The 26,191-nt window shown below is 40.3% G+C and overlaps 1 protein-coding gene across 2 annotated transcripts in view; it reads right to left on the bottom strand.

The window, feature by feature from the left end:
* Positions 1-25,922, bottom strand: part of OFD1 (OFD1 centriole and centriolar satellite protein) — a 54,599-nt gene extending 28,677 nt beyond the window's left edge. The window contains exons 1-11 of one of the 2 annotated variants that reach the window (XM_066357405.1): positions 25,916-25,922; positions 25,535-25,633; positions 21,068-21,268; positions 13,271-13,339; positions 13,153-13,183; positions 9,639-9,746; positions 8,156-8,292; positions 7,154-7,327; positions 4,734-4,840; positions 2,921-3,040; positions 929-1,002 (exon numbers count right to left, since the gene is read on the bottom strand). In XM_066357405.1, the coding sequence (XP_066213502.1) occupies positions 929-1,002; positions 2,921-3,040; positions 4,734-4,840; positions 7,154-7,327; positions 8,156-8,292; positions 9,639-9,746; positions 13,153-13,183; positions 13,271-13,339; positions 21,068-21,268; positions 25,535-25,627 (1,114 nt within the window). In that variant the 5' untranslated portion in view covers positions 25,628-25,633; positions 25,916-25,922. Of the gene's footprint in view, positions 1-928; positions 1,003-2,920; positions 3,041-4,733; positions 4,841-7,153; positions 7,328-8,155; positions 8,293-9,638; positions 9,747-13,152; positions 13,184-13,270; positions 13,340-21,067; positions 21,269-25,534; positions 25,821-25,915 lie in introns of those variants that run through there. The other variant, XM_066357406.1, reaches the window with a different exon arrangement.
* Positions 25,923-26,191: the final 269 nt, after the last annotated feature.

The raw sequence follows: 26,191 nt of genomic DNA, 5'->3' as shown, positions 1-26,191 counted from the left end.
AAAACAGTATGGAGGAGCCTCAAAATATTAAAACTAGAGCTGCCATATGATCCAGCAAGTCTACTTCTCAGGGTATCTCTGAAAAACACTACTTCAAAAAGATATACGTGTGTACCCCTGTGTTCACTGCAGCAGTACAGTAACAGCCAAGATATGGAAGCAGCCGGTTTCTCGTCACAAGAAACTTCCTAGAACTATTAACAGATAAGTGGGTAAAGAAGACGTGGTGCATATATACACAACAGAATATTATTTATAACAATATAAAGGAATGACATCTTGCCATTGGCGACAACATGGATGGACCTAAAGGGTGTTATGGTAAGTGAAATAAATCAGAGAAAGATAACTACTATATAATTAACTTATACAATGTAACTTATATGTGGAATCTAAATAAGAAAAACCAAATAAATCTTAAAAAAATCAAAAACAGACCCACAGATACAGATAAGCTGATGGTTGCCAAAAGGGAGGGAGGGGGGTAGATGGGGAAAAAATACTGAATATACTACTTACTCACAGTTTAATATATATTTCTTTTCTTATTAAAAAAAAACCCAAAACATGTAAAGTTGGATAAAATCCTTCCAGTAAATCACTGACCTTTGTTAATATACAAAAGGTTAAAATACATGAAGGTTTGCCAAAGCACAGTGAAAGGCAATGATTATTTTTCATATCTTGTAAAATTAAAAGGTGTAATTTTATAGTAGCAATGAAGTATAAGCTTTTATATATACTGCTCACAAAAGTTAGGGGATATTTCAAAATGAATATGAAGCGATAAACTACCCCCTAATTTCTGTGAGCAGTGTATATATAACACACACACACACACAAACACACAACATATAACATGACCAATGTAGCAAGCTAATAACCTATATCAGAAATGAAAAGTACAGCCCCCCTCCCCAAGAATCACCTTTATTCTTCCTTTCGTCTTCAACCAGTCTGTTCCTTCTGGTGATATAGTCATCCTTTAGCTCAAGTTGATACCTGAAAATCAGAATGGCTAAAAGTGAGATTTTTCTCCCTTTCCTGGAGAGATCATAGTCTATCAGTGTGTGAGCTTATCTATGGCACTGAACACGGCCATGCATAATGTCAAGGTCTCTCAGTATACGGCCAGAGATTCAAATTCTGAGTATACAAAGTCCAGTAACAGCCTGATGCGATCCTGTAAACCAGGTCCCCAAAACTCATGTTATTGTGAGGTTACTGAGAACAGTAATTGCACATTGGTCTGGACTGACGCAAAAAAGTAAGTTAAATTTACACAGTATACAACTGACTCTAAATACCAAAAGAAAGAAGTCAGTCGCTTCCAGCCCTGGCCAGTAAGCTCAGTTGGTTAGTGCTGTTCCAATACGCCAAGGTTCCAGGTTCAATCCGCGGTCAGGGCACATACAGGAATAAACCACTGAATGCATAAAGAAGTGGAACAACACATTGACGCACACCTCTCTCTCCCTCTGTTCCTATCCCTCTAAAATTAATTTTTAAAAATACATAATTTTAGAAGCATTTGAGGTCTTGCACCCTGGTTTATGTATGTTATCAGTTTGGCTCAAATAAACTCTTATACGTTTGTTTTGTAAAAAGCAGTCAGTCACTTCCAACCCACCTCCTTGTCTCCCCTCCACTCCTACCAGAAGAACTCTGCCTTGGGTGCTGAGCATAGTACTGAGAGCCAACTGCCAACACTTTTATACCTGCGCTAGCAATACCAAAAGGCACATTTTCAAGCAGTTTTACTTATCTCGACCAACCGTGACTAGCAGACTTTCTGGTTCAGAGAAAGTAGCGAGGAAGAGAAGCACTCCTGTGGTGAGTACCTTCCGACACCAACACTTGCCAAAGTCTTAGAGGAGACCCAACGCAGACAAATAATACCGAACTGATCTCCATGGCGGTGTCAAGTTACCAAACACGTATTCCGTTTTTCCTAAGAGTTTAACAACTACAGATACTTTAGTGTTTGCTACTATATTTGAGAAGCTGACCTCAAATATGTAGAGAGATCACCCGTCATTTCAAAATTGACACATGGAAAGGTACTCTATTTTTTATTAAAATTCTTTTAAAGAATAACCTTAAGAAACCTCTGCAAGTGCTATGCAATGGAATTATCAATAACAAATTATGGGCAAGGCAGCAGAAAGAGGTCAATGATTATGAAATACCAGAGCAGCTCACATGAGTCATCTCTTCACCAGAAATTCATTTACTCACGAATACTAACTGAAGACTTATTATGTGCCAGGCATTACACTGAGCATTAGAGGAAAAGGTTACCAAATGGGCTTAATGTCTCTGCGCTAAGATATTAGTCACAATAACTCAGACTATAGGAAAGCCACAGTAACCACAGTTGTCCTTAATTCCTTTTCTCTGTAGCACTTTTTTTGCTTCATATACTTAATTTCAGTTTGTTTCTTTCGATCCTGTCTTTGCAGAATCTTGAAGGACTACAAGGCATATGCTCACTGATAAATACTAACCCACTAGATAGAATAACTTATTTAAAGTGTCATATACCCCCATCCTAGTGGCAGTACGAGTGGGGTAGAGGAAAAGAGACATAAAAGTGATCATAATTCAAACTTCACAGCTCATCAGCAGTGCAAGTCACAAGGTGCCCTAAAAATTACAGCAAATCGCAGGCCCTTGATACATGTTAGAGAAGCTATGAGTGAGAGCAAGCAGAGAATGTTATTGTCTCTATGTATCGTTTTCAAACTATCTGAACTCAAATACTCATGGGAAAGCCTTGATTTGACCGTCAATGAAAACAGGTATTTTCTTAAACATTAACTTTTTCACCATAAAATGTTCATCTTATTTACTTCAGTACTGTTGCCATGTTTCCATCAACTTAATTCAAACATATTATTTCTTTAAAAATGCCAATTACTTTAGAATTTCACTCTTGAGCCTCTGGTCATAGGCCTCCTCCATATTCTTTATATTCAGCTCCCGTCTCCTAAGTGCATCCGTCATGCTTTTATTTTTTTCTTCTTGTAGCTTCTGGGCCCTGAAATTAGCAAAAATATAAAGAGCAAATAAAAAACTACAATACCTGAAATAAAGACAATAGGGGAAAAAATAACATGTGACTTTAGCTCCACAGACTAAAACTGTTCTGTGACTGTCACCACTGGGAAATAAACAGAAAGAGCCAGAAGTCTTCCATCTATTCTATGAACGGACCGAGTTATGATGGTTCTCACACAGCAGATGGAACTATATACAGTGGCACCAGGCTGGAGGGAGCGTGAAAGCGTCAAGACCAAAATGCTTTTTCACAGAAGACGGTTCACACTTAGAAACGGTCACAGGTGAGAAGTGGCCATAATCAAGGCAGAGGGGAAAGAATGATGTTAGGTCACAAAGCTACAAACCAAACTTAAGTTACTTTAGTGCTCGTTTCTTCTATAAGACTGTTTCTGTGAGAGTTAATTGATTAGCCCATAGGTATTAAAGGTAGAAGATTGGTTTTGGCATTTAATAATCTAGAGATTGAATACGGAAAAGAGTGCTGAAAGAGACAGCAAATGATACATGATCAATCACAACTTCCAAATACTGAAGAATGGAATGGTCTTCATAGCGAGACCTTAAATGAAGCACAAATCAATTCCAGAGCCAGGTAATCAGGTTCATGGGTACTTAGATCAAGCCCTGAGAAGTGCTAGGGAACACCGACTATGCCAAGCAAAGGATAAAAGCACAGTGTGTCAGCTCCCTCTGCTGACTAATCCGTAAAGCAAAGGAGCAGTGAAACAGTGGTTTTCAACTGCCGGTCCGCCAGAAATTTCGTGCCGGTCCACAAGAGTTAACCACCCTGATGCTGTATGAAGGCTACAGAGGCTATAATCACTGGGTCTATAAGCTTCTTACAATATTAGGGTGGTTAACTGTTTGCAGACTGGCGGTTGAAAAACACTGCACCCTATATGCTTAGCAGGGAGGAACAGTTAGGGAAAGTGGAGGTAAAGTGATAGTATAATCATAAGCTATCTCCACCCAAACTTCGTTAGTTTACCATTTCAGTACTGCCAAAAAGGGAGTAAGGTTGGCAGAGAGGGAAAATCAAATGATTCAAGCCTATACAAATGAGAGAATGACATTAGTGAAGATGAAGACAAATCCTTTAATGAAATACAAGTATCTGTGAGTGTCAGTAGCAGAATCTAATAGGAAAGAAAGCTTATTCCATAAATTAAAGAGTGATGAGCTTGCTATTTATCCCAGGTATGATTTGAATAATGAAACATCTGTGACCACACAGAAAAAGTACACACATCTATCACAGGACTGTTTCACCCAGCACAAGTCAAGTGAGAGCCGTCGAATTTCCTCGGATAGCAGACAGGTAAACGTCTCTGAAATTCAGTACCATGGGCACATGCAACCATTAGATCTGAATGACTGAACATAAATGTGCAATGGGATTCTTTAAAGAATTATTAGACTCTTCAAATTATTTGTCTGGTTTCATTGTAGTCTGATGATGGTATCACATTCTGCTTTTCATCCTAACGTCTAATATTTCAAAAGCGAGATCCTAGTCTTTGTTTCTCTTAAGTTGTGCCTTTTAAAGTCAGGTGATAGCACCTTTATAACCAAGAACTCTACTTGTCAATTAGCATTAGAACACTTAGACATGTTTAGTTCTTTTTAATCTCATAGATTCTGAATATCCAAAATGAGAACATATTACTTACAATTCAAAAGCTTCAGTTCTTTGCTTCAGCTCCGCTTCTCTGCCTCTTAGCAAATCTATATCTTTTAACAGAAGCTGCCTTTGAGCGTAAATTTCCTTTGTTTCCATCTGTACAGGAGAGCATTCATTTTAAGCAAGCAAGCTAAAAAAACAGATGTGAACTAATAGAGTGCTTCCTAAATTCCAAAAAAAAAACAATCGATGTATGGACATTTAGAGTAACCATTTTACTTTCAAGAGGTTCCACTTCAAGGTATGCTTTCTGCCTGTATGGGCTGCACAAAAATTGCCTCTTTCCCCAATGACTGTTAAGCTACGTTACCCTGTAGTCCTAACATCCCTTGTGTAATTATACTACTTACCATCTCTCAAACACTTATTTAAAATTCTGATAAGTTCTATAGTGAAAACACAAAACAACAACAAAATGCACATTCAGCAATAAAACTTAACAAAACCAAATCCCCAAGGTTCAGTTGTCTGAAAGTTTCAATCCAAGGGTCATTACGACTCAGCATTAGCAAGCTCCTATGAACCCCTGAATAAATAGGCCATGCTTCCATTTGTGTGTGCACTGTGAGAATTGACCGATTATGTCAAAAAACACACTGGGAGCTGGATACAAAGACGGAGAGATGCTGTCCCATCTTTTAAAAACTTCACTTTACTAGGGGAGAGAAACAATCCTGCCACAACGTGATGATTTCAAAACCAGGATTCACGGTCCACGGCAAGAATGACGCCTAAATGAGGCCACAGTGGGAGGCAGGGAAGGCATCATAGGAGGTGACACTCAAGCTGGAGTTCGAAGGACAGGGCAGTTTCATCCGGGAGAGAAGGGGAAGGACATTCCAGCTGATGGAGAAAAGGCATGGTACTTTATGAGGACAACAGCCTTCTCCAGAACCTTCTGAGAATCCATTAACTAAGTGGGGACTCGGGGCTGTTTACTAAGTGGTTGATCTGATCCAGTCTGTCACCCATCGTGAAGATGAAAGTGATGGTCTGAATACAATCCAATCACCTCAAAGACCTGCGCTTTCATCCTCCTCCTCCTCCTCCTCCTCTTCTTCATCATCATCATCATCGCTAAAATGATTATCATCATCATCATAGCTAAAATGATCATCATCATCATAGCTAAGATCATCATCATCATCATCATAGCTAAGATGAGCCCAATTCCCAGAAATGCTCTACAAAATCACAGAGGGGGTGCAATTACCATTAATAACCGGTCTCACTGAGAAGCCCCAAGCAAGGGCTGATGCCAGGAGGAAGGCTCTGACTTCCGCCGTCTCCTGGTACCGTTGTTCTGGCTATACACAGGAAACCGTGCCCCAAACCCAGTCTGGTCTGACACACCCTTGGGACAGGAACCTGTTTTTCTGAAGGGAGTGGATCCAATCCCTCCTGCCGACACGCACTTCCCGCCACTCCTCACCCCCTCCAGCTCCTGTCCAGTCACCTTCCCAGGTGACAAGCTCCAGTGGACACCTGGGTGGTACTTGCAGTGCTGGACTCCTCTGCTCCAGGGACCTTCACCTTTGCTCTAATGGACGCACACTGTTTTTGGTGTCCAAATTCATCTGACACCTCAGCCTGCAACTCTGTCCTCTCGGTCTCCCCTTATTCTTCCACCGCCAGTCTCCCCAGACCTACTCCGTGTCTGCGAGACTGCCCCGGAGCGCACCCTCCTCCCTAGATGAGTAGCCACCCACCCTGTCCTCCGGGTCCCCTCACCATCGTGCCGAACCCGAGTCTTCAACTAAACAGGCTGCCTTTCTCAGCTCACATCAATTCAGCTAGCTCTGTAAGGCTACATTCTCCAAATACCCTACCTTCGGGCCTCTCTGGCCTTCCAAGCCCCCCGAGAGCCACAACAGAACAGTCACCCACAGAACTTGGTTTGGTCTACTTCACCTCCAACAAATACCCCTACCTTCGGGCCTCGCTGGCCTTCCAAGCCCTCCCGAGAGCCACAACAGAACAGTCACCCACAGAACTTGGTTTGGTCTACTTCACCTCCAAGCTGCCCGCCGCAGCAGGGCCCCCAAAACAGTTCAGCTGCCCTGTCTGCTTCTGAGCTGCTCTTCCCTGCCCCCGGGCAGCAACTTCCTAGCCCTGGTCCTCTCCTCAAGCTTGCTGCCTAACCTCACATCCGCCACTCACTCAGAGTGATTTCCACTCCTGACGCGGCCATTCCTACCCATTCTCCCTTCCAGCAAACCTGAGGAAGGAAATCTGCTAGGTTTTTCGAGGCTGAGTCTTGCTCGTGTGCTCTTGCCCACAGTTCCTCTTACTCCTCTAGGACCTGGCACCATCGACTGTTCCAGCAACTGCCCTGCCTCGCTCCAGCACTGTGAGCCAATCTAACAGCAGCAGGAAAGAGCCACCCAGTCAATGACTTTAAAATATTACCTCCTGGTGCCTTTGAATTCTCTCAAGGGACATCTTTTCCCGAGAAAGGAGGGCTTCAGATTTTGCTTGACAAGTTCTTTCCACGTCATTCCGGAACTGTGCTAATTCCTTCTCAGACTTTCTCTTCTCTTCCATTTTAATTTTTTCTATTTCACTATCTTTAAAATGCTTCAACTGCCAAGTGATCACAAATAATTGTAAATGCCAATAACGATACTAAAAAAATAGTAACAAGTTCTCCATGTTTAGGGTTAACATTTGTGCTCTAAATAGTTAAATTCATCTTTAGTTTTGTCTCATTCACTGTACCTGCAGGATTCACTCAAAAGGCAAAAAGAAATGTCATCAAGTGGAAAGGAAAACAACACGCACATAAAGACAGTATCACATTCATTAATAGATTCTAGATATTTTCCTATATACCTAAGATTAAGAATGAAAAGATATGTAAAATGTCATTTTGTTAACAGTATCATTTAAATTTAAAATTTTTTTTTTTTTTACAGAGACAGAGAGTGAGTCAGAGAGAGGGATAGACAGGGACAGACAGGAACAGAGAGAGATGAGAAGCATCAATCATTAGTTTTTCATTGCACGTTGCAACACCTTAGTTGCTCATTGATTGCTTTCTCATATGTGCCTTGACCGCAGGCCTTCAGCAGACCGCGCAGCCCCTTGTTGGAGCCAGCGACCTTGGGTCCAAGCTGGTGGGCTTTTGCTCAAACCAGATGAGCCTGCGCTCAAGCTGACGACCTCAGGGTCTCGAACCTGGCTCCTCTGTGTCCCAGTTCGACGCTCTTTCCACTGCGCCACCGCCTGGTCAGGCTAAATTTATTTTTAATTCATTTTAGAGAGTAGAGAGAGAGAGAAGGGGGAGGAGCAGGAAGCATCAACTCCCATTTGTGCCCTGACCAGGCAAGCCCAGGGTTTCAAAGCAGCGACCTCAGTGTTCCAGGTCGACACTTTATCCACTGGCGGACCAGAGGCCAGGCCTAAACTTACCTTTTCATGCATTTCTGCCTGAAGCTGCTGTTTTATTTCTCTCTTATATTCATTTAGCTTCATTTCTAAAGATGCTAACTTTGGATGAGGAGGATAAGCACCTGCAAACTGATCATCAATAGCCTGCAGCTTCTTGGCTATTAAAAAGGAAAAAAATAAAGAGGGAATGAGGATAGAGGAATGTTGTCAGTGAACAAGAGGCCAGAGGCCTGTTCAAAAGCAAAGAGCATATTTAGAAGAGTGTGCACGGATGTCTGCAGTTTACTGTAAAGTAATTTTTAAAAATTAAGATAAATGGACAGATAAGTGATAGAGGATATCTAGGTGTATAAGTGTTCACTGTAAAACTTTCAATTGCTTTGAATGTTTGAGAATTTTCATCATAAAATGTCAGGGAAAGAGAAATCAAAGTTTAAATCAGAAAACATCTCTTTCCAGTCTTGAACCGCCAAAGCAGAGAGTTCTTTTATTGGTCTTTAGTGAGAGTCGAGTCATGTGTTCAAAACACTGACCTTCAAATAAATTAAAGACCTTGAGTTTCAAGTCTTCCATTTGACAAAGGACACGGATGCCCAGAGTGTAAGCGACTCCCAGAGGGCTAAGCAACTACATAAAGGCATAACTGGGACTAAAGGCAGGGCTGCTGACTGTCCCATTGCAGTGCCCTCTGCAGCGACCCGCGGCCCTCGAGCCGAACGTGCGCAGGAAGCAACCACACAGCTGAGTGCACACCCAGACCGGGAGCAGCAGCCCAGTCGTGTGAACACCAATGCCACTGAAGAGTATGTACAGGAGAAAACGGCTGACAGAAGTCGAGTAAGGTAACTGAACTTTTACTGTCTTACAAGTTAAAGGCACTGTGCTCCTTAAGAGTAAGGAAAGGCCCAGAAATGGATTCATCACAGCACATGAGCCGGCTGTTTCCCTTCCCTCCGGAGCACATAGCTACAGGGCAGAGTGGCACTGCAGAAAGGCCGCACGGCGGCACAGGCTCTGGGTCAGCCCACAGAACCTGGATGCAGAACCAGGGCCTCCCGGACTGGGGGTTTTCAAGGGGCTTCCTTCCTCGGGCTACCTCTACCTTCTCTACTATAAAATGAAGCCACGGGCAACTGATGTCTCTAGAATATTCTCTAGCATGCAAATAGTATAGGATCTGCCCACGCTAGGAGCTATGAAATAAAGTAAAATCAGATACAGGAAGAGCCTCCCGGTGAAAGGTTCAACCCAACCAACAAGAATGTGGGCCTTTGCATCCCCACGGATTTTAGACAGTGTCACCCTGGTGGTCGTGGAGGGAGGGGCAGCACTGGAGAGCAGGGCTGGTCCTTCCAGCAGTGACAGCAGAGGAAACGGGCCTGCTGTCTGCGGCTGACATCCCTCCCGGACTAGGGACACACGTGTAACACGGTAAAGCAGGTCATCTCCTCCACTCAGAAGGGAAGCAGCAAGACTTAAATTTATGAAAGATGCCTACAATTACCAAGAGAGTCTTTGCTAGGAAACATCAGACTTGTCTGGGTGTCCACGTCACAAGTTTCTTTATCACGATGATATTCTGCTACTTCTCTTAGAAACTTCAGGAGAAAACCTAAAAAATACAATGTATAGTTTTGTCTCACAACTTTCTTTTGTTCAAACATTGCTCAGATACTGTTTATAAAGTTTGGTTTTATAACATTATCCTTTCTTACACTATGTATCTCTTAAGAATAATTTCTGAGGGAAATCCTTTCTAAGCATGACACAAAAATCTAGAAGTGGTAAATAGAAATATTTAACAACATAAAATTAAGAACTTGTATATGGTATAAAATAAAGTCAAAAGACAAATGATACACAGGAAAAGAAATCTACAAAATGGACACAGTATTAATTTTCATATCAAAGAACTCTTACAAATCAGTAAGAAAATAAAAAAAGTGCATAAAAAGAGTTTATAGGAAAAATTTAATGTTCAATAACAAACAGAATAATAAATAGACGCAAATACATACTACGACAGAGAAATCCGCTTTTCCTCATACGAGTGCAGAGATGAAAACTCTGATCATCCTTTAAGGTGGACAAGGGAGTGGGAAAATCAGCAGGCTCCGTCAGCAGGAGAAAAACTGATCAGTTACGTGCATTCAAAATACCCCGGTGGAGCACAGACAGGGAAGAGCGAAGTCCCTGTCCCGGAACAGGCAGCATTCAGGGCAAAGTATCTCCCTACATGCTTTCTGACTGTCTCAGTCTCTTCATTGGAAGCCACCAATTTTTAAAATCTCTGCATTTTCACAGTGGCTATTTTACTGCTAGCAAAGAGTTCTATCCAAACTTTGCCATTAGGATGTCTGACATGTCTGCTCCTCCTAGTTTTTCTGAGTTTGTTTTACGCCTGACCTGTGGTGGCACAGTGGATAAAGCGTCGACCTGGAAATGCTGAGGTCGCCGGTTCAAAACCCTGGGCTTGCCTGGTCAAGGCACATATGGGAGTTGATGCTTCCAGCTCCTCCCTCCTTCTCTCTCTCTGTCTCTTGTCTCTCCCTCTCCTCTCTAAAATGAACTAAAAAAAAAAAGCACCTCTTACCTAAGAGTGTGCCTTAAAAAAATTTTTTTAAAAATAAAAAAAGAAGTTTTACTAGGATGCTGGGTGAAGCCCGGAGAAGCTGTTAGCCAGCTAGCTGTCTTTCTGAACCAGAAATATTTAAAGAGAGTATGTAAAAGTGAAAAGCTATTTTTAAAGATAATTATAAATACCTATAATAAGTGGACTATTTCTTATTATCCCTTTAAAGCCTTAATTTCTTTCTGAAACAATAGTTAAGCTACAGACACCTGCTATATACCTTAGACTTGTGCTGTTCAGTATGATAACCACTATTCACATGTAGGTGTTTGAATTTAAATTATAATTTCAGTTCTTCAGTCACACCAGCCATTTTTCAAATGCTCAACAGGCACATGTGGCTAGTGGCTACCATATCAGACAGCAGAGACAGTCATTCCCACCATCACAGAGAAGTGCACCGGATGGCACTGGCTTAGAATAAGTCTCTAGCTAGCATCACTTACCGTACTGAAGTCCCACAGGTATGCCCTGCTTGGCAGTCTAGATGGCCCGTGATCCTATTTCCTTATCTCTGCTAACATTACTCCCAAGAGACCAGGCAACTAAGTCACACACTAATGGTTGGCAGGGAGTAGATACTCCAACGTTTGTTGAATGGTAAGTTCTGAATAAATGTCCTGGCGGGGGCAGTAGCAATGACAACGGACAAGATCCAGGCATGCACAACGTTCAAGTAGTACTACATAATGTTGCAGACTGTTGTAAAAGACCTCAAGAATAATTATGCCTCACAGGCAACTTCCCAGCTTATGCTCACACAACAAAGTCCATTGTCAGCCTAGCCCATGCTTTCCCTGTCACAGCAGTTGTGGAGGAACAAAACTCAGTTTCGCCCTTTCTATAGAGGGAAAAACCCAGCTCTTCCCTGCTAGGTTTCTCTTCCCTGCGAGTCTCCTTTCCTTTTACAGAGAACACGACATATAGCACAGCACTCGGTCACATCCGGTCACCAAATGTGTGGGGCTTTTCCACACGCCCAACAACTCTGTGTGACCCCTCTGGGAATCTACAATTATCTCAATTCCGATATGGTCTGTCCGGAGGTAGAATCAGATGCCACCGGTGATGGGCTCAGACCCACGCAGGCAAACGTGAACTTAGCTCTACCACTTTATTTAAGGATATGCTGAAGGAGCCAGGTGAATATCCAGATAGAAACGACACGTACGGTGGAAAGGTGTACGGAAGGGCACACAGCCTCCACGCCCAGGTGAAATGGTGTATGGAAGGGCACGGAGCCTCTACGCCCCGGTGAAATGGTGTATGGAAGGGCACGGAGCCTCCACGCCCCGGTGAAATGGTGTACGGAAGGGCACGGAGCCCCTACGTCCAGGTGAAATGGTGTACGGAAGGGCACGGAGCCCCTACGCCCAGGTGAAATGGTGTACGGAAGGGCACGGAGCCCCTACGCCCAGGTGAAATGGTGTACGGAAGGGCACGGAGCCTCCACGCCCAGGTGAAATGGTGTACGGAAGGGCACGGAGCCCCTACGCCCTGGTGAAATGGTGTATGGAAGGGCACGGAGCCTCCACGCCCCAGCTGGACACACCGCTTGCCCAGCACCGCCAGGTGTTCAACTCAGTGGCTCTGCAAACCTTGGCTTTGGGGATTTTATGGAGACTTCATCACTTAGGTCTAATCAATCATGGACTCCACTGTTAGTCCTTCTCCCTTCTCAAGGGAATGCGGATGTGGAGTGAAAAGTCCAAGTTTCTAATCCTGACTTGGTCTTTCCAGTGACCAGCCCTCACCCAGGAGACACCCAGGACCATCTGGGAGCCCACCCAGATTGCTCCATTAGAACAGAAGACACTCCTATCACCGAGGAAGTCACAAGGGTTTTAGGAGCTCAGTGCCAGAAACTGGAGGCAAAGACTGATACTGTCTCATAGCAGCTATGGAGTCTACAAAGGCGATTATCAAGGCCAAAATTAATTTGTCAGGTCAATATAAATACTTCAGACTAAAGACCTATAACATATCACTGAACAGATATTTAATTCTTTAAGCAAGTATCAATACAATACTCTGTAAACCAGTATCTAGGATCTAAAGATACTTAGCCTAAGTTAGTTGTTTTTTGTGTGTGATTTCAACCTTGTAAAAACTTTCAATCCATTTGTGGGGCTACTAATACTGTCTGCAATTTTCTTGAGTATATAAAGTCATTAAAAATTGAGATTTGAAGGAAATGATCTACAGTTGTCAAAACAACAGATGAATTGTTCTGTTTATTTAAAAGGCCAGGTACTGTCAGTAAAAAAAAAAATCGTAATTCAAATTAGATTCCCTGTTCTTCTCCCTAAAAATTAGTTTCATACTTTTATAGGAAAAATACATGACAAAAATGTTACCATATCTCTACAAAGATGAAGACTCCTACCTCCTTGGTTTTCTTGATCAAATCCTGAAATCTGTTAAAAGAAAATATTTTCTTTTTATTTGACTATTCAGGTATAATTAACAAACCAAAGCAGGTTATAAAAACTCAGTAATCCTACCAGTGACTTGTAGAGACTGGAGTCAGGTTTGACTTTAATGTGTTGTAATAGATCCTGCATCATAAATACCTTAAGGAAAAAAAATTAATTAAGCAGACATTACATCAGTGTTTAAATGAGGAATTAGGATGTTTCTAAATATATGACTAAGAATTATCTTCACATTAAATAAAAATAAAATTATAACTATGCTAATAAAAAATTGAAGCTCTTCCTTATACTATTAAATAAATTAAAATAAATATATTGAGGTCAAATACATAAAATATTTTTCTTGATCATGTAATTAACCTCCAAATACTTCATAATGAAGATGATATGCCTAACAGAAATGACAGAAATGGTTTAATGCCTTATGGATGACAAGCACTCCAATATCAAATGAACCAATGAATACATAAGTCATATCCAGGGTCTTTTATTGCAATTAATTATTCTAAAGGACTATTGCTTCAAAATGTAAATAAAGTAAATTCTTACTGTCTTTACAAATATGAATGATTAAAGTATATGGAAAATAGCTTTAAACAGATATTTTGAGTAGCTATTCTTTTTTTTGCTTTTTTTTTTCCTTATTAATTTTACTAGGGTGACGTCAATAAATCAGGGTACATATGTTCAAAGAAAACATGTCCAGGTTATCTTGTCAATCAATTATGTTGCATACCCATCACCCAAAGTCAGAATGTCCTCCATCACCTTCTATCTAGTTTTCTTTGTGCCCCTCCCCCTTTTCCTCTCCCTCCCCCTCATAACCACCACACTTTTATCAATGTCTCTTAGTCTCGTTTTTATGTCCCACCTATGTATGGAATCATGCAGTTCTTGATTTTTTCTGATTTACTTATTTCACTTCGTATAATGTTATCAAGATCCCACCATTTAGTTAGTTCTCAAATGTTTCATTGTTGGCATATAGAAAGGCTATGGACTTTTGTATGTTAATTTTGTATCCTGCGACCTTACTGTATTGGCTTATTGTTTCTAGTAGTCTTTTTGTAGATTCTTTGGGGTTTTCAATGTATAGGATCATATCATCTGCAAAAAGTGATACCTTTACTTCTTTTCCGATATGGATGCCTTTTATTTCTTTGTCTTGTCTGATTGCTCTGGCTAGAACCTCTAGTACCACATTAAATAAGAGTGGAGAGAGTGGACAACCCTGTCTTGTTCCTGATTTAAGGGGGAAAGCCTTCAGTTTAGTGCCATTTAATATGATGTTAGCTGATGGTTTATCATATATGGCCTTTATCATGTTGAGATATTTTCCTTCTATACCCATTTTGTTGAGAGTCTTAAACATAAAATTGTGTTGTATTTTATCAAATGCCTTTTCTGTATCTATTGATAAAATCATGTGGGTTTTGTTCTTTGTTTTGTTGATATGGTGTATTACGTTAACCGTTTTACGTATGTTGAACCATCCTTGAGATTCTGGGATGAATCCCACTTGATCATGATGTATTATTTTTTTAATATGTTGTTGTATTCGATTTGCTAGTATTTTGTTTAGTATTTTAGCATCTGTATTCATTAGAGATATTGGTCTGTAGTTTTCTTTTTTTGTGCCATCCTTGCCTGGTTTTGGTATGAGGGTTATGTTGGCCTCATAAAATGTGTTTGGAAGTACTGCTTCTTCAATTTTTTGGAAAACTTTGAGTAGAATAGGAACCAAGTCTTCTTTGAATGTTTGATAGAATTCACTAGTATAACCGTCTGGGCCTGGACTTTTATTTTTGGGGAGGTTTTTAATATTTTTTTCTATTTCTTCCCTACTAATTGGTCTGTTTAGGCTTTCTGCTTCTTCTTGACTCAGTCTAGGAAGGTTGTATTGTTCTAGGAATTTATCTATTTCTTCTAGGTTGTTGAATTTAGTGGCATAAAGTTTTTCATAGTATTCTACAATAATTCTTTGTATATCTACGGTGTCCGTGGTGATTTCTCCTCTTTCATTTTGGATTTTGTTTATATGAGTTCTTTCTCTTTTTTCCTTGGTAAGTCTTGCCAAGGGTTTGTCAATTTTGTTGATCTTTTCAAAGAACCAGCTCCTTGTTCTATTAATTTTTTCTAGAGTTTTTCTGTTCTCTAATTCATTTATTTCTGCTCTGATTTTTATTATCTCCTTTCTTCGGCTGGTTTTGGGTTGTCTTTGTTCTTCTTTTTCTAGTTCCTTAAGGTGGGAAGTTAAGTGGTTCACTTGGGCTCTCTCTTGTTTGTTCATATATGCCTGAAGTGATATGAACTTCCCTCTTATCACTGCTTTTGCTGCATCCCATAGATTCTGATATGTCGTATTGTCATTTTCATTAGTCTGTATATATCTTTTGATCTCTGCGCTTATTTCTTCTTTGACCTATTCATTTTTTAAAAGTATGTTGTTTAGTTTCCACATTTTTGTGTGTTTTTTTTCCTCTTTTCTGCAGTTGAATTCTAGTTTCAAGGCTTTATGATCAGAAAATATGCTTGGTACAACTTCGATTTTTCTGAATTTGCTGATGTTGTTTTTGTGGCCCAGCATATGGTCAATTTTGAGAATGATCCATGTACACTGGAGAAAAAAGTATACTCTGTCACTTTGGGATGAAATGTCCTGTAGATGTCTATCATATCCAGGTGCTCTAGTGTTTCATTTAAGGCCAATATATCTTTATTGATTCTCTGTTTGGATGACCGATCTAGACCCGTCAGCGGTGTATTGAGGTTTCCAAGTATGATTGTATTTTTTTTTTATTTATATTATTTTATTTTTTAATTTACAGAGACAGAGAAAGAGTCAGAGAGAGGGATAGATAGGGACAGACAGACAGGAACAGAGAGAGATGAGAAGCATCAATCATTAGTTTTTCGTTGCAACACCTTAGTTGTTCATCAATTGCTTTCTCATATGTGCCTTAACCATGGGGTCACAGCAGACTGAGCAACCCCCTGCTCAAGCCAGCGACCTTGGATCCAATCTGGTGAGCTCTGCTCAAACCAGATGAGCCTGCGCTCAAGCTGGTGACCTCGGGGTCTTGAACCTGGGTCCTCCGCATCCCAGTCTGATGCTCTATCCACTGCGCTACCGCCTGGTCAGGCTGATTGTATTTTTGTCAGTTTTTGTTTTAAGGTCAGTAAGTAGCTGTCTTATATACTTTGGTGCTCCTTGGTTTGGTGCATATATATTAAGAATTGTTATGTCTTCTTGATTCACCATCCCCTTATTCATTATGAAATGACCATTTTTATCTTTGAGTACTTTTGCTGTCTTGTAGTCAACATTATCAGATATGAGTATTGCTACGCCTGCTTTTTTTTTATGTTATTTGCTTGGAGTATTGTTTTCCAGCCTTTCACTTTGAATTTGTTTTTATCCTTGTTGCTTAGATGAGTTTCTTGTAGGCAGCATACAGTTGTATTTTCTTTTTTAATCCATTCTGCTACTCTGTGCCTTTTTATTGGTGAGTTTAATCCATTTACATTTAGTATAATTATTGACACTTGTGAATTCCCTATTGCCATTTTATACATTGCTTTCTGTTTTGTGTCTTGTTTGATTCTTCTCTTTCGGTTTTCTATCTTTTGTTTTTTGTTTGGTTGTATTCTATACATCTTTCCTCTGTTGCTACCTTTTTTAAATCATGTGTTTCTGTGTTTTTTTCAATGGTAGTTACCATTAAGTAATGAAAAGGGTTCCTACCCTGTTCATTGTAATGCACTATCTTGTGAGTACTTTTCCATTCCATCGTCCTTTGCTACTGTTAATCTCCGTCCTCTCCCCTTTTTTTTGTTGTTGTCACAGTTTAAATTTGGTTTTATTGTGTTCTTGGTGGAGCTTTTACTTGTGGTTTGGTTTTGTTTTGTTCTTTGTATCTGGTTGGAAAACCCCCTTTAGTAATTCCTGGAGTGGGGGTTTTCTGATGATAAATTCCCTCATCTTTTCTGTATCTGTGAATGTTTTTATTTCTCCTTCGTTTTTGAAGGATAGCTTTGATGGGTATAGAAATAATGGCTGAAAGTTCCTCTCTTTCAGGACTTTAAATATTGCGGTCCCCTCTCTTCTAGCTTGTAGAGTTTCTGTTGAGAAATCTGATGATAATCTAATGGGCCTTTCTTTATATGTTGTATTCTTCTTTTCCCTGGCGGCCTTGAGAATTTTTTCTTTGTCGTTGGTTTGTGCCAATTTCATTATGATGTGCCTTGGAGTAGGTTTGTTGGGGTTAAGAAAACTCGGAGTTCTGTTTGCTTCTTGAATTTTGAGGCTTTAGTTCTTTCCACAGGCTTGAGAAGTTCTCATCTATTATTTGTTTGAATATGTTCTCCATTCCATTTTCTCTTTCTTCTCCCTCTGATATACCTATTATTCTTATGTTATTCTTTTTGATGGAGTCAGACAATTCCTGTAGGGCTTTTTAATTTTTTTTAATTTTTGAGTCTCTTTCTTCTTCTCTCTGTTGTGCCTCAAGTGGCTTATCTTCTATTTCTCTAATCTTACCTTCTATCTGGCCTGTTCTATTAGCTAAGCTTGTTACTTCATTTTTCAGCTTGTGAATTGAGTTTTTCATCTGTTTTATTTGTTTTTATAGTTTCAATTTCCTTGGTAATATATTCTTTGTGTTCATTGAGTTGTTTTCTGAGCTCCCTAAATTGCCTTTCTGTGTGTTCTTGTATATCTCTGAGTATTTTTAGGATTTCTATTTTAAATTCTCTGTCATTTAGCTCCAAGGTTTCCAATATATTAAATTTTTTTCTCCATAGATTTTTCCTCATCTATCTGTGCTACCTCTCTGGCTTTTGTATCCATGATATTCTATTTCCTTTTCCTTAATGGTATCTGAGGGTGGTTTTGTTGATATTATTAATGAGAATTAATGAAGAATAAAAAGTTAAAAAAATAAAAATAAAAAAGAATAAAAAAATTATTATTCCCCCTCCCATTTTTTTCCTCTCCTCTCCTCTCCTCTCCCCTCCTTCTTGAGAAAATCTTGTGGTGAACTGTGAATTATATTGTGCTAAACAGAACAAAAACTACCTATAATGGAGGGCCTGAGTTGGGGAGAAGTGATAAAGGGGCAAAAAAGGGGGTATGGACCCACAAAATGCAAAAAAGGAAAAAATTGGGGCAAGAATAAAATGATTTGCTTTTAGGTGATGGTTGACTAAGAGATATGATGAGAGGAATAAGAGGGAAACAGGAAAAAGGGGAAAAAATTAAAAAATTACTATTGTATTTAGTGGAGCAAGAACTAGATAAAATGGAGAGCTAGGGTTGGGAGCACTGCTAGTGAGTTAAAAAAGCGAAGTAAAAAAACCCCCAAAGCACCACAAAGAAAAATTTGAGTCCCAGATAAATAATTTTTTCGTGATTGAGGATTGAATGAGAGGAAAAGTAAATGAGAAAAGAAGAAACTAATATAGAGGGAGAAAAAAAAGAAAGAGGAAAACACAAAAAGAAGAAAAAAGAATAAAAGGAGAGAGAGAGTTAAGGGTTTTGGAGTGCAACCCTCATAGAGAGAAAGGAAGAAGAAAGAAAAGATAATGGGAGATATAACACTTATGGGTAGTGTAGTTCAAGGAGAGGAGAGAGTAAGACTGGCAGAGAATTAAACGACCAAATTGGAAGAGGAAGAAAATAATCAAGACAAGAAGAAAAACAAATGAACAAATATAATAAAATGGGATAGGTTATAAAGTCTGTGGATTATTCTTGATTTTGAGAGGTTATCTTCTTGCTTTTTCTTTTCTCTCCCTCTTTCTGGTCGATGACTCTGTACCCCAGGCTCTGCCCCTGTGGCATGTTTAGGTAGAGGTTTGCAGTTGATAAGTCTCTATGGCGATGTCATATATTGGGCTTCAGTCTCGTTGGCAGTCGAGGCTCATTAGCATTTGCAGGCTCCGACAATGAGAGAGTCCGTTTTCCTGGAGCCTCACTCCTAGTCTTTCCTTCCTGAATTAGTAGCCTAATGATCCAGCTATGGGGTTGCTGCTGCCTCTGCCTTCGCGTTTAGTGTGGGACTTCTGGAGGCTCCAAGGATAGATTTTTCTGTCTCTGGTTGAAGATATTGTTGAATTTTTGGGGAGATTTATCGGTATCACTCCTTATGGTGCCATTTCTCTGACGTCACTCCCTGAGTAGCTATTCTTAACATACATTTCCAGTACAGTACGTATCATTTACTATATCTATCGTGAGAACAATGAGACAATTTATTTTCTATTGGTTTTCCTTTAAAGAAAATATTCTGCATGGTTATTTTTTTTTTCCAGTGAGAAAAAGGAAGGCAGAGAGACAGACTCCCACGTGTGCCCCCACCGAAATCCACCCAGCAAACCCTCTAGGGGTGATGCTCTGCCCATCTGGGGCAGCTGCTCCATTTCTCAGCAACAGAGCCTTTTTTTTTTTTTTTTTAGCGCCTGAGGCGGAGGCCATGGAGCCATCCTCAGTGTCTGGGGCCAACTTGTTCCAATGGAGCCATGGTGGCCGGAGGTAAAGAGGGGGATAGAGATAGAGATAAGAGATAGAGATAGATAGACAGAGAGAGAGAAGGAAATGAAGAAGGGGGGAAGGTAGAGAAGAAGTCACTTCTGCATGCCCTGACCCGGAATCCAACCCAGGACATCCATAAGCCAGGCCCACACTCTACACTGAGCAACTGGCCAGGGCCATGCATGGCATTTTTTTAGTAGTAAAAACTTTTAAGTTTGTGAACTACATTAATTACTGCTCTAATAATAATATAATTGTTATGCATGCAATAAGCAAAATTATGAAATATAATTAGAACCTGAGAGACTGATGGACCAAAAAAGAATTCCTCTAATGTTAATATGTAGTTTGGTCATTAATGAATAAATACAGTATATTTAGGTTTTACATTTTTTAAGTATTAACACTGTTCATGTTTTCTTAAAACTTCTGAATATGAAACTTTAGACAATTCTGGATAAGACAGAGTAAAAACAGGGATAACACAAGGAGTGCACCCTAAGGTCGACTGGATTTCAGACAAAACTGATGCCACCGTGAAGGCTCATTAATTGTGAAAATGTTGACAAGGGGGTCTGCACACGTGTGGGGGCAGGGAGCATGCGGGAACTCTCCCTTTCTGCTCAGTTTCGCTGCGAACCTAAACTGCTCTAAAAAATTAAGTCTATTTTTAAAAATACGGGGAAAGTTTGATGTATCTGCCTTTAAAATAATAACGTGTGACTAATATGTTCAATAGCAATGGTGGAGGAATACAGTTCAAATAACTAGAAAAGTGATAAAACATGTTTTAATATTTAAGTACACCACAGATTTTTTAAAAAAATAATGTATACCTCACAAAGAAGAGCAGTATCTAGAGACAGAGCCTGTGGCATTGTTAAAAGAGCACATTTCAGAGATCTAGAAATCCTGTGGCCTCTAGCAATCACCCCTGTCTCTCCAGACTCTGATTTCTCACCTGGGCCACACATACACCTGCAGAGTGACTAGCCCAGGGCTGAGCTCACAACAGAAATTCAACATAAATGGCAGTTCTGTATCTTAGTCGACTACAGGGATCATAACATCAACTCGAGCTCTGAAACACTGCACGATTCTACACATCCCAATTTAACAAAAGACTAATAATCGAGATGCCAAGGAATTGATAAAATATTAAAATGAGTACTGCTTTGCTGCATTAAATAACAATTCCATGACGTAGCTTTAAAGATGACTGAGAAACGGACCAGGCCCGCCAAGTAGCACTCAACTATTATGAAGAACTTTACAGTCATCTGAGGAGAAAGGCTGTTAGGAGAAAACTCAGAATAAGGAAGGAAAAACTTTACCTTGTCCTCTGCTAAGCCACTTTCGGAAAAGAACACCGAGAGTGAGTACTCGTAGCCACATCTCTGTAAGTGGTCTGCCACAAGACAGTTAGAAGCCCCTATCAAGAGGGCATTCCCTTGCACTGCCATGGACTGGGGCTGCACTTTTCCGCTCAGGGCAGGGTGCATCAGTTCTTGAATGAGCTGCTTCCTCAGCTGTGTCTAGGTCACAAAGAAAAACAGAAAAGAAACAGGAGGGAGCAAACCTTCAGCGGGTTGTTACACTGCAGAGACATAGATGGCCACATGAATTAGAACTCTCCATTTTATTTCCCGCTTCTAGCTCCATGGTCAGAAGTCAGGAACTTCCTTGCCGCACTCTCTGTCTCACCCTGTGAGACAAGTAGCCCATGGGTTCTGGGAAAAGAAGCCTGCTTTCAACAGCTTCCAAGTGACCTGCTAGGATAGCCAGAACACATGCAATCTCTAACTTGTCTTCTCTATGAGTCTGTTTCAGCAGCTCTTGATCGGGGTATCAATAGAAATTAAAATTTTGCAGCTTCACCACCTCTGTGGATTGTTGGAGGATATGAAACAATACTGGGTGAAACCAGGTTATTGGGCATAGTTGTGAATATAAAATTGGGTTCCCTGGAAGGAAATAACAGTAAACCCAGAATAACAGTAAATGAGACTAACTAGAAGAGAAATCAGTAAACCCAAAGAAGAACCTTCCATAAATATATTATATTATATATATATACTATTTATATCTAAAGACACTGTGAAATACAGTAATTTTCTCACATTTTATAAGTAAGGAAATTTAGGTTCAAGGTGGGCAATTTTTTAAAGCTAATAACTAGTATTTTAAGAAAATCTCCAGCCTGATCAGGCAGTGGCACAGTGGATGGAGCATCGGCCTTTGATGTTGAGGACTTAGGTTCAAAACCCCAAGGTTGCTGGCTTGAGTATGGGATCATAGACATGACCCCATGGTCACTGGCTTGAGCCCAAGGTCGCTGGCTCGATCAAGGGGTCACTGGCTCTGCTGTAGGCCCCCAGTGAAGGCACATATGAGAAAGTAATTAGTGAACAACTAAAGTGCCGCAATGAAGAATTGATGCTTCTCATCTGTCCCTTTCCTATCTGCCTGTCCCTATCTGTCCCTCTCTCTGTCTTCTAAAAAATAAAAGAAGAAGAAGAAGAAGAAGAATGCCTGACCAGGCAGTGGCACAGTGGATAGAGCGTCGGACTGGGATGCGGAGGACCCAGGTTTGAGACCCCGAGGTCACCAGCTTGAGCGTGGGCTCATCTGGTTTGAGCAAAGTTCACCGGCTTGGACCCAAGGTCACTGGCTTGAGCAAGGGGTTACTCGGTCTGCTGTAGCCCCCCGGTCAAGGCACATATGAGAAAGCAATCAATGAACAACTAAGGTGTCGCAACGAAAAACAAATGATTGATGCTTCTCAACTCTCTCCGTTCCTGTCTGTCCCTATCTATCCCTCTCTCAGACTCTGTCTCTGTAAAAAAAATTAAAATAAAATAAAAAATAAATAGATAAATAAATTTCTAAATTCATTGAACTACTGGGTATTTTTTCTAATCTATTTTGCAATTTTGCATATAATCTGAAAATATAAAATTGGGCTTAGCTTAAGAGTATGTTGCCATATCCATGGGGTTCAACACTGAATAATATATAATAGATTCATATTAACAGAATACAAGCAGGAAACAAAGGGAGTTGCTAGACCTCTGTCTTCAGCCTTCAGCTAGAGCGAAGAACAGTGTGTAACTACCAGTACAGAACAGGACTTACACATCGACAATCTTATAATCCGAAAGACACTGACACTGAGAAGAATATGTATGCTCTGCCTCATCTAATCCAGTTCAGTAACAGAAATAACAAAACGAGAGAAACTACAGCATTCTCCACCAATAAAATTTAGAGGTAGTTTAATCCTTTGAGTAGTGGGTTTTTTCATGCTCGCTGGATGGCCAGGAGGCACGAGGACGTACATGAATGTTTGTACTACTCAAAGGGTTAATTAGATTTGTTACATGCTAAAGAAGTAATTTATTTAGATCCACCTTAATTGATAAAAGTGATTCCAGGTGTCTTATAGACAAGTACTGCAATAGGATAGAATTTAATTGAATGCTCTAAGTAGGTTGAAAGGAAACTAAGAGTAGAAAAAAATGAAATGACATTAAAAACTCCCATCTTGACAAATACAAAAAGCACGCCATCTTAAAGCAGCTAATGTAAAGAGGAAAACCCACTCAGAATTAACTTTTCAATGACAAAAATACATACAATTAATGTGGGGGGAGGGGAAGTGGGAGAAGAGACTTGGGATCCTCAGCACATCTCCCCCAGAAATGGACAGACTGAGTAGACTCCAATATGAAAAAGATTTGATAAATGTCATGACTTTGTACTTAACCATAAATAAAAATTCTTATCAAACATCCAAATAGAATTAGGCAACTAAAAATTCAATCAATTTTAAAAATTAGAACTCACCCAGGCCACAGCCCTTGAATTGAAAGTAAAAACTAGCTCAGAGAGTGAAATTCTGCCCTGCCATTGACCAAGCTGGATTTCAGCACCACCACCAGCGGCAAACAGGACAGTTTCTCCCAAGGATACACTGCAGCTGTGGTGAACAAGGGTAACAAAATCCCCATACCAGAGCCCAACAGGGATAGTGCAAACAGGGTAAGTCAATATCAACTGTGACTACAGACAGCATGTGAAACGCGATCAGAACTAACCCAGAAAAACAAAAAAATAAAAAGAAAACCCGCCATGCTCAGGAATGCAAGGACCATTCCACATTGGAAAGCTTACTAATGCATTATACACTACAATTAATTCCAGGTGGAATCAAGTGTTAACTACAAAATCTGAAGCCTTTTTAAAAACTTAAAAGTGAATATTCATGCTCTTAGTAGAGAAAAATTTACTGAGACTAACTAGCCAAAAAAAATCAATAGATTTAACGATATAAAAAAAAACACCAATATTTTTAGAGCCAAATTAAAATTGAACACTGAGATAAAGTATTGCCATAAAAATGGAAAAAGGATTGTTTCTATTCAAAGTTTTTATATATTAATAAGAAAACATTAACACCCCCCCAAAATAAGCAAGAGACATGAACTACCAATTCTTGCAAAACATGTAAATGGCCAGAAAATATGTGCAACCTCATTAATAATCAAAGGAATAAATACTAAAATAAGAGATTTTCCATCTTAGATTGGTTTTTACAACGTCGTGACAGTACTATTGGAGTGAGACAAGCATTGTCAAACTGCCGGTGGACTAGATACTATTACAATCTTTCTAGAACCAGAGGTGAAGAGCCTTTAAAAGAAATGCTCATGCCCTTTGATCCAATTGTCTAGGATAAAGAGTCATTCAGGCACATGAAACCACTTAATCTATTCTAGGGAAAAATGAGAAATGTAACTAAAGGAGGTCTAAACCTGAATATAACCTATTCAACATTCTAAGTGTAAAATATACTTCTAAAATATATACATATATATCAATAATAATGAAAGCACATTTGAACTAATCCTATTCCTTGCTGTTCATTTATATATAAAGTGTACTAATACATATTTGCTGCCCCAATTATGTGGTGATTGCCACATAAATTGCACACACATACAAAAATGAGCCTGGTGCCACTGAAAAGGAAGATTTCAAGAAACTTTTAAGGACACAGGAAAATGCTCACCATGTAATAGTAACTAGAAAGAATACACACCCCATTATGCCAATTAGTGATTGTATCACAACCGACTTCTCCTTTCTGTTTTTCTGTATTTTTCATATGAGTCTGAAGTGGGTTGTTTTTTTTTGAGTTACAAAAACAATGGGGGAGGGAGAAGAAAAAATATAAGCTCAGTTTTCCTTAATTTCCAATTTAAGTATAAAATACACTTCTGAAATGTATAATGGGAACACGATTGAGGTAATCCTACTCCTTGCTGTTAATTCATACTAATAAGTATATGCTGCCCAAGTAAAATATACATACATACCTTTCAAAATGTTTTAAAGAAAGTTCTCATTCCCTAAACTATTCTACAGTAAGCAATACACTTAATACGTTACATATGGTGTCAATGTCGTTCAGGCAAACTGATTATTACAAAACCACTTATTAGTTCAGGAACCTATAAACCAGCTTCACAAAACAGCTTAACCTTATTAAAATGTGTTCATTTCATAAAGTTCCTCCTCCCATCTTAATGTCACTTTAATAAATCTAACTTTAAAACCTTTGAGACTATTGTTCCAGGATAACTAGCTATACAAAACATGAAAATGTCGGTCACTAACATAATCTGTGTCTCGTACGTACTACTTTCAAAACCCAAGACCTGGATGGATGTAAACGTGTACTTACTGCTATAGGTTACACTTTGTAAAAGTCATATAACAGATATGCCTAAAACTGATACCTTGAGCATGTCCAGAATACCGCGGGCCTTAAACGTCTGGTACAGCCTTTTCCGTAGTTCATCCTGAATTAACACGTCACATTTGGGGGGCATGTTGGACTGGAAGAGAAGGTTTCGGGTCAGCAGGCAGGCAGAGGGAATGGGTACTGCGGAAACAAGCCAGCGACTAGGCTCGGCAGAAGCCGCGTCCTAACGAAAACAAACAGAATTCTATCTCTTCCCGTTTCCAAGGAGGGCGCATGGGGCCACCTGGCTCTGCCCTCAAGAGTGGGCGGTCCGGCAACCAGCCCCGCCCACCTGGAGGCGGGGACCAGCAGGGACCCCGCCCTCAGAGCTCAACTCAGACTACAGAGCCGAGAAACGAAGAGGTAGGAGACCTACCGCTCCGCGGTCCACTCTTACCTAGGAAGTCCGGCCGAGGCACGCACTTCCTTCTTCCGGGTTCTTAACGGTGGGCGGGGCCGTGTACTAGGCGCGAGGGCGCCTCTCACCGGACCGGCCGCCGGAGGGCAGACACCGCGAGAGACGAAGCCGGGGCGACAGAAAGCTCGAGAAGGCGAGGCGCCACGTGAGGCTGCAGTACCCAAGAGGGGTCCCGCCCCGCCCCTCTCCAGGCCCTCCCAGCCGAGCCAGGCTACCCTGCAGCGCTACAGCGCA

The sequence above is a fragment of the Saccopteryx leptura genome, chromosome X (assembly GCF_036850995.1).
Source record: "Saccopteryx leptura isolate mSacLep1 chromosome X, mSacLep1_pri_phased_curated, whole genome shotgun sequence".
Classification (NCBI taxonomy): Eukaryota; Metazoa; Chordata; class Mammalia; order Chiroptera; family Emballonuridae; genus Saccopteryx; species Saccopteryx leptura.
The sequence above is the reverse complement of the archived record's forward strand: the minus strand, read 5'-3'. Positions and strand labels throughout refer to the sequence as shown.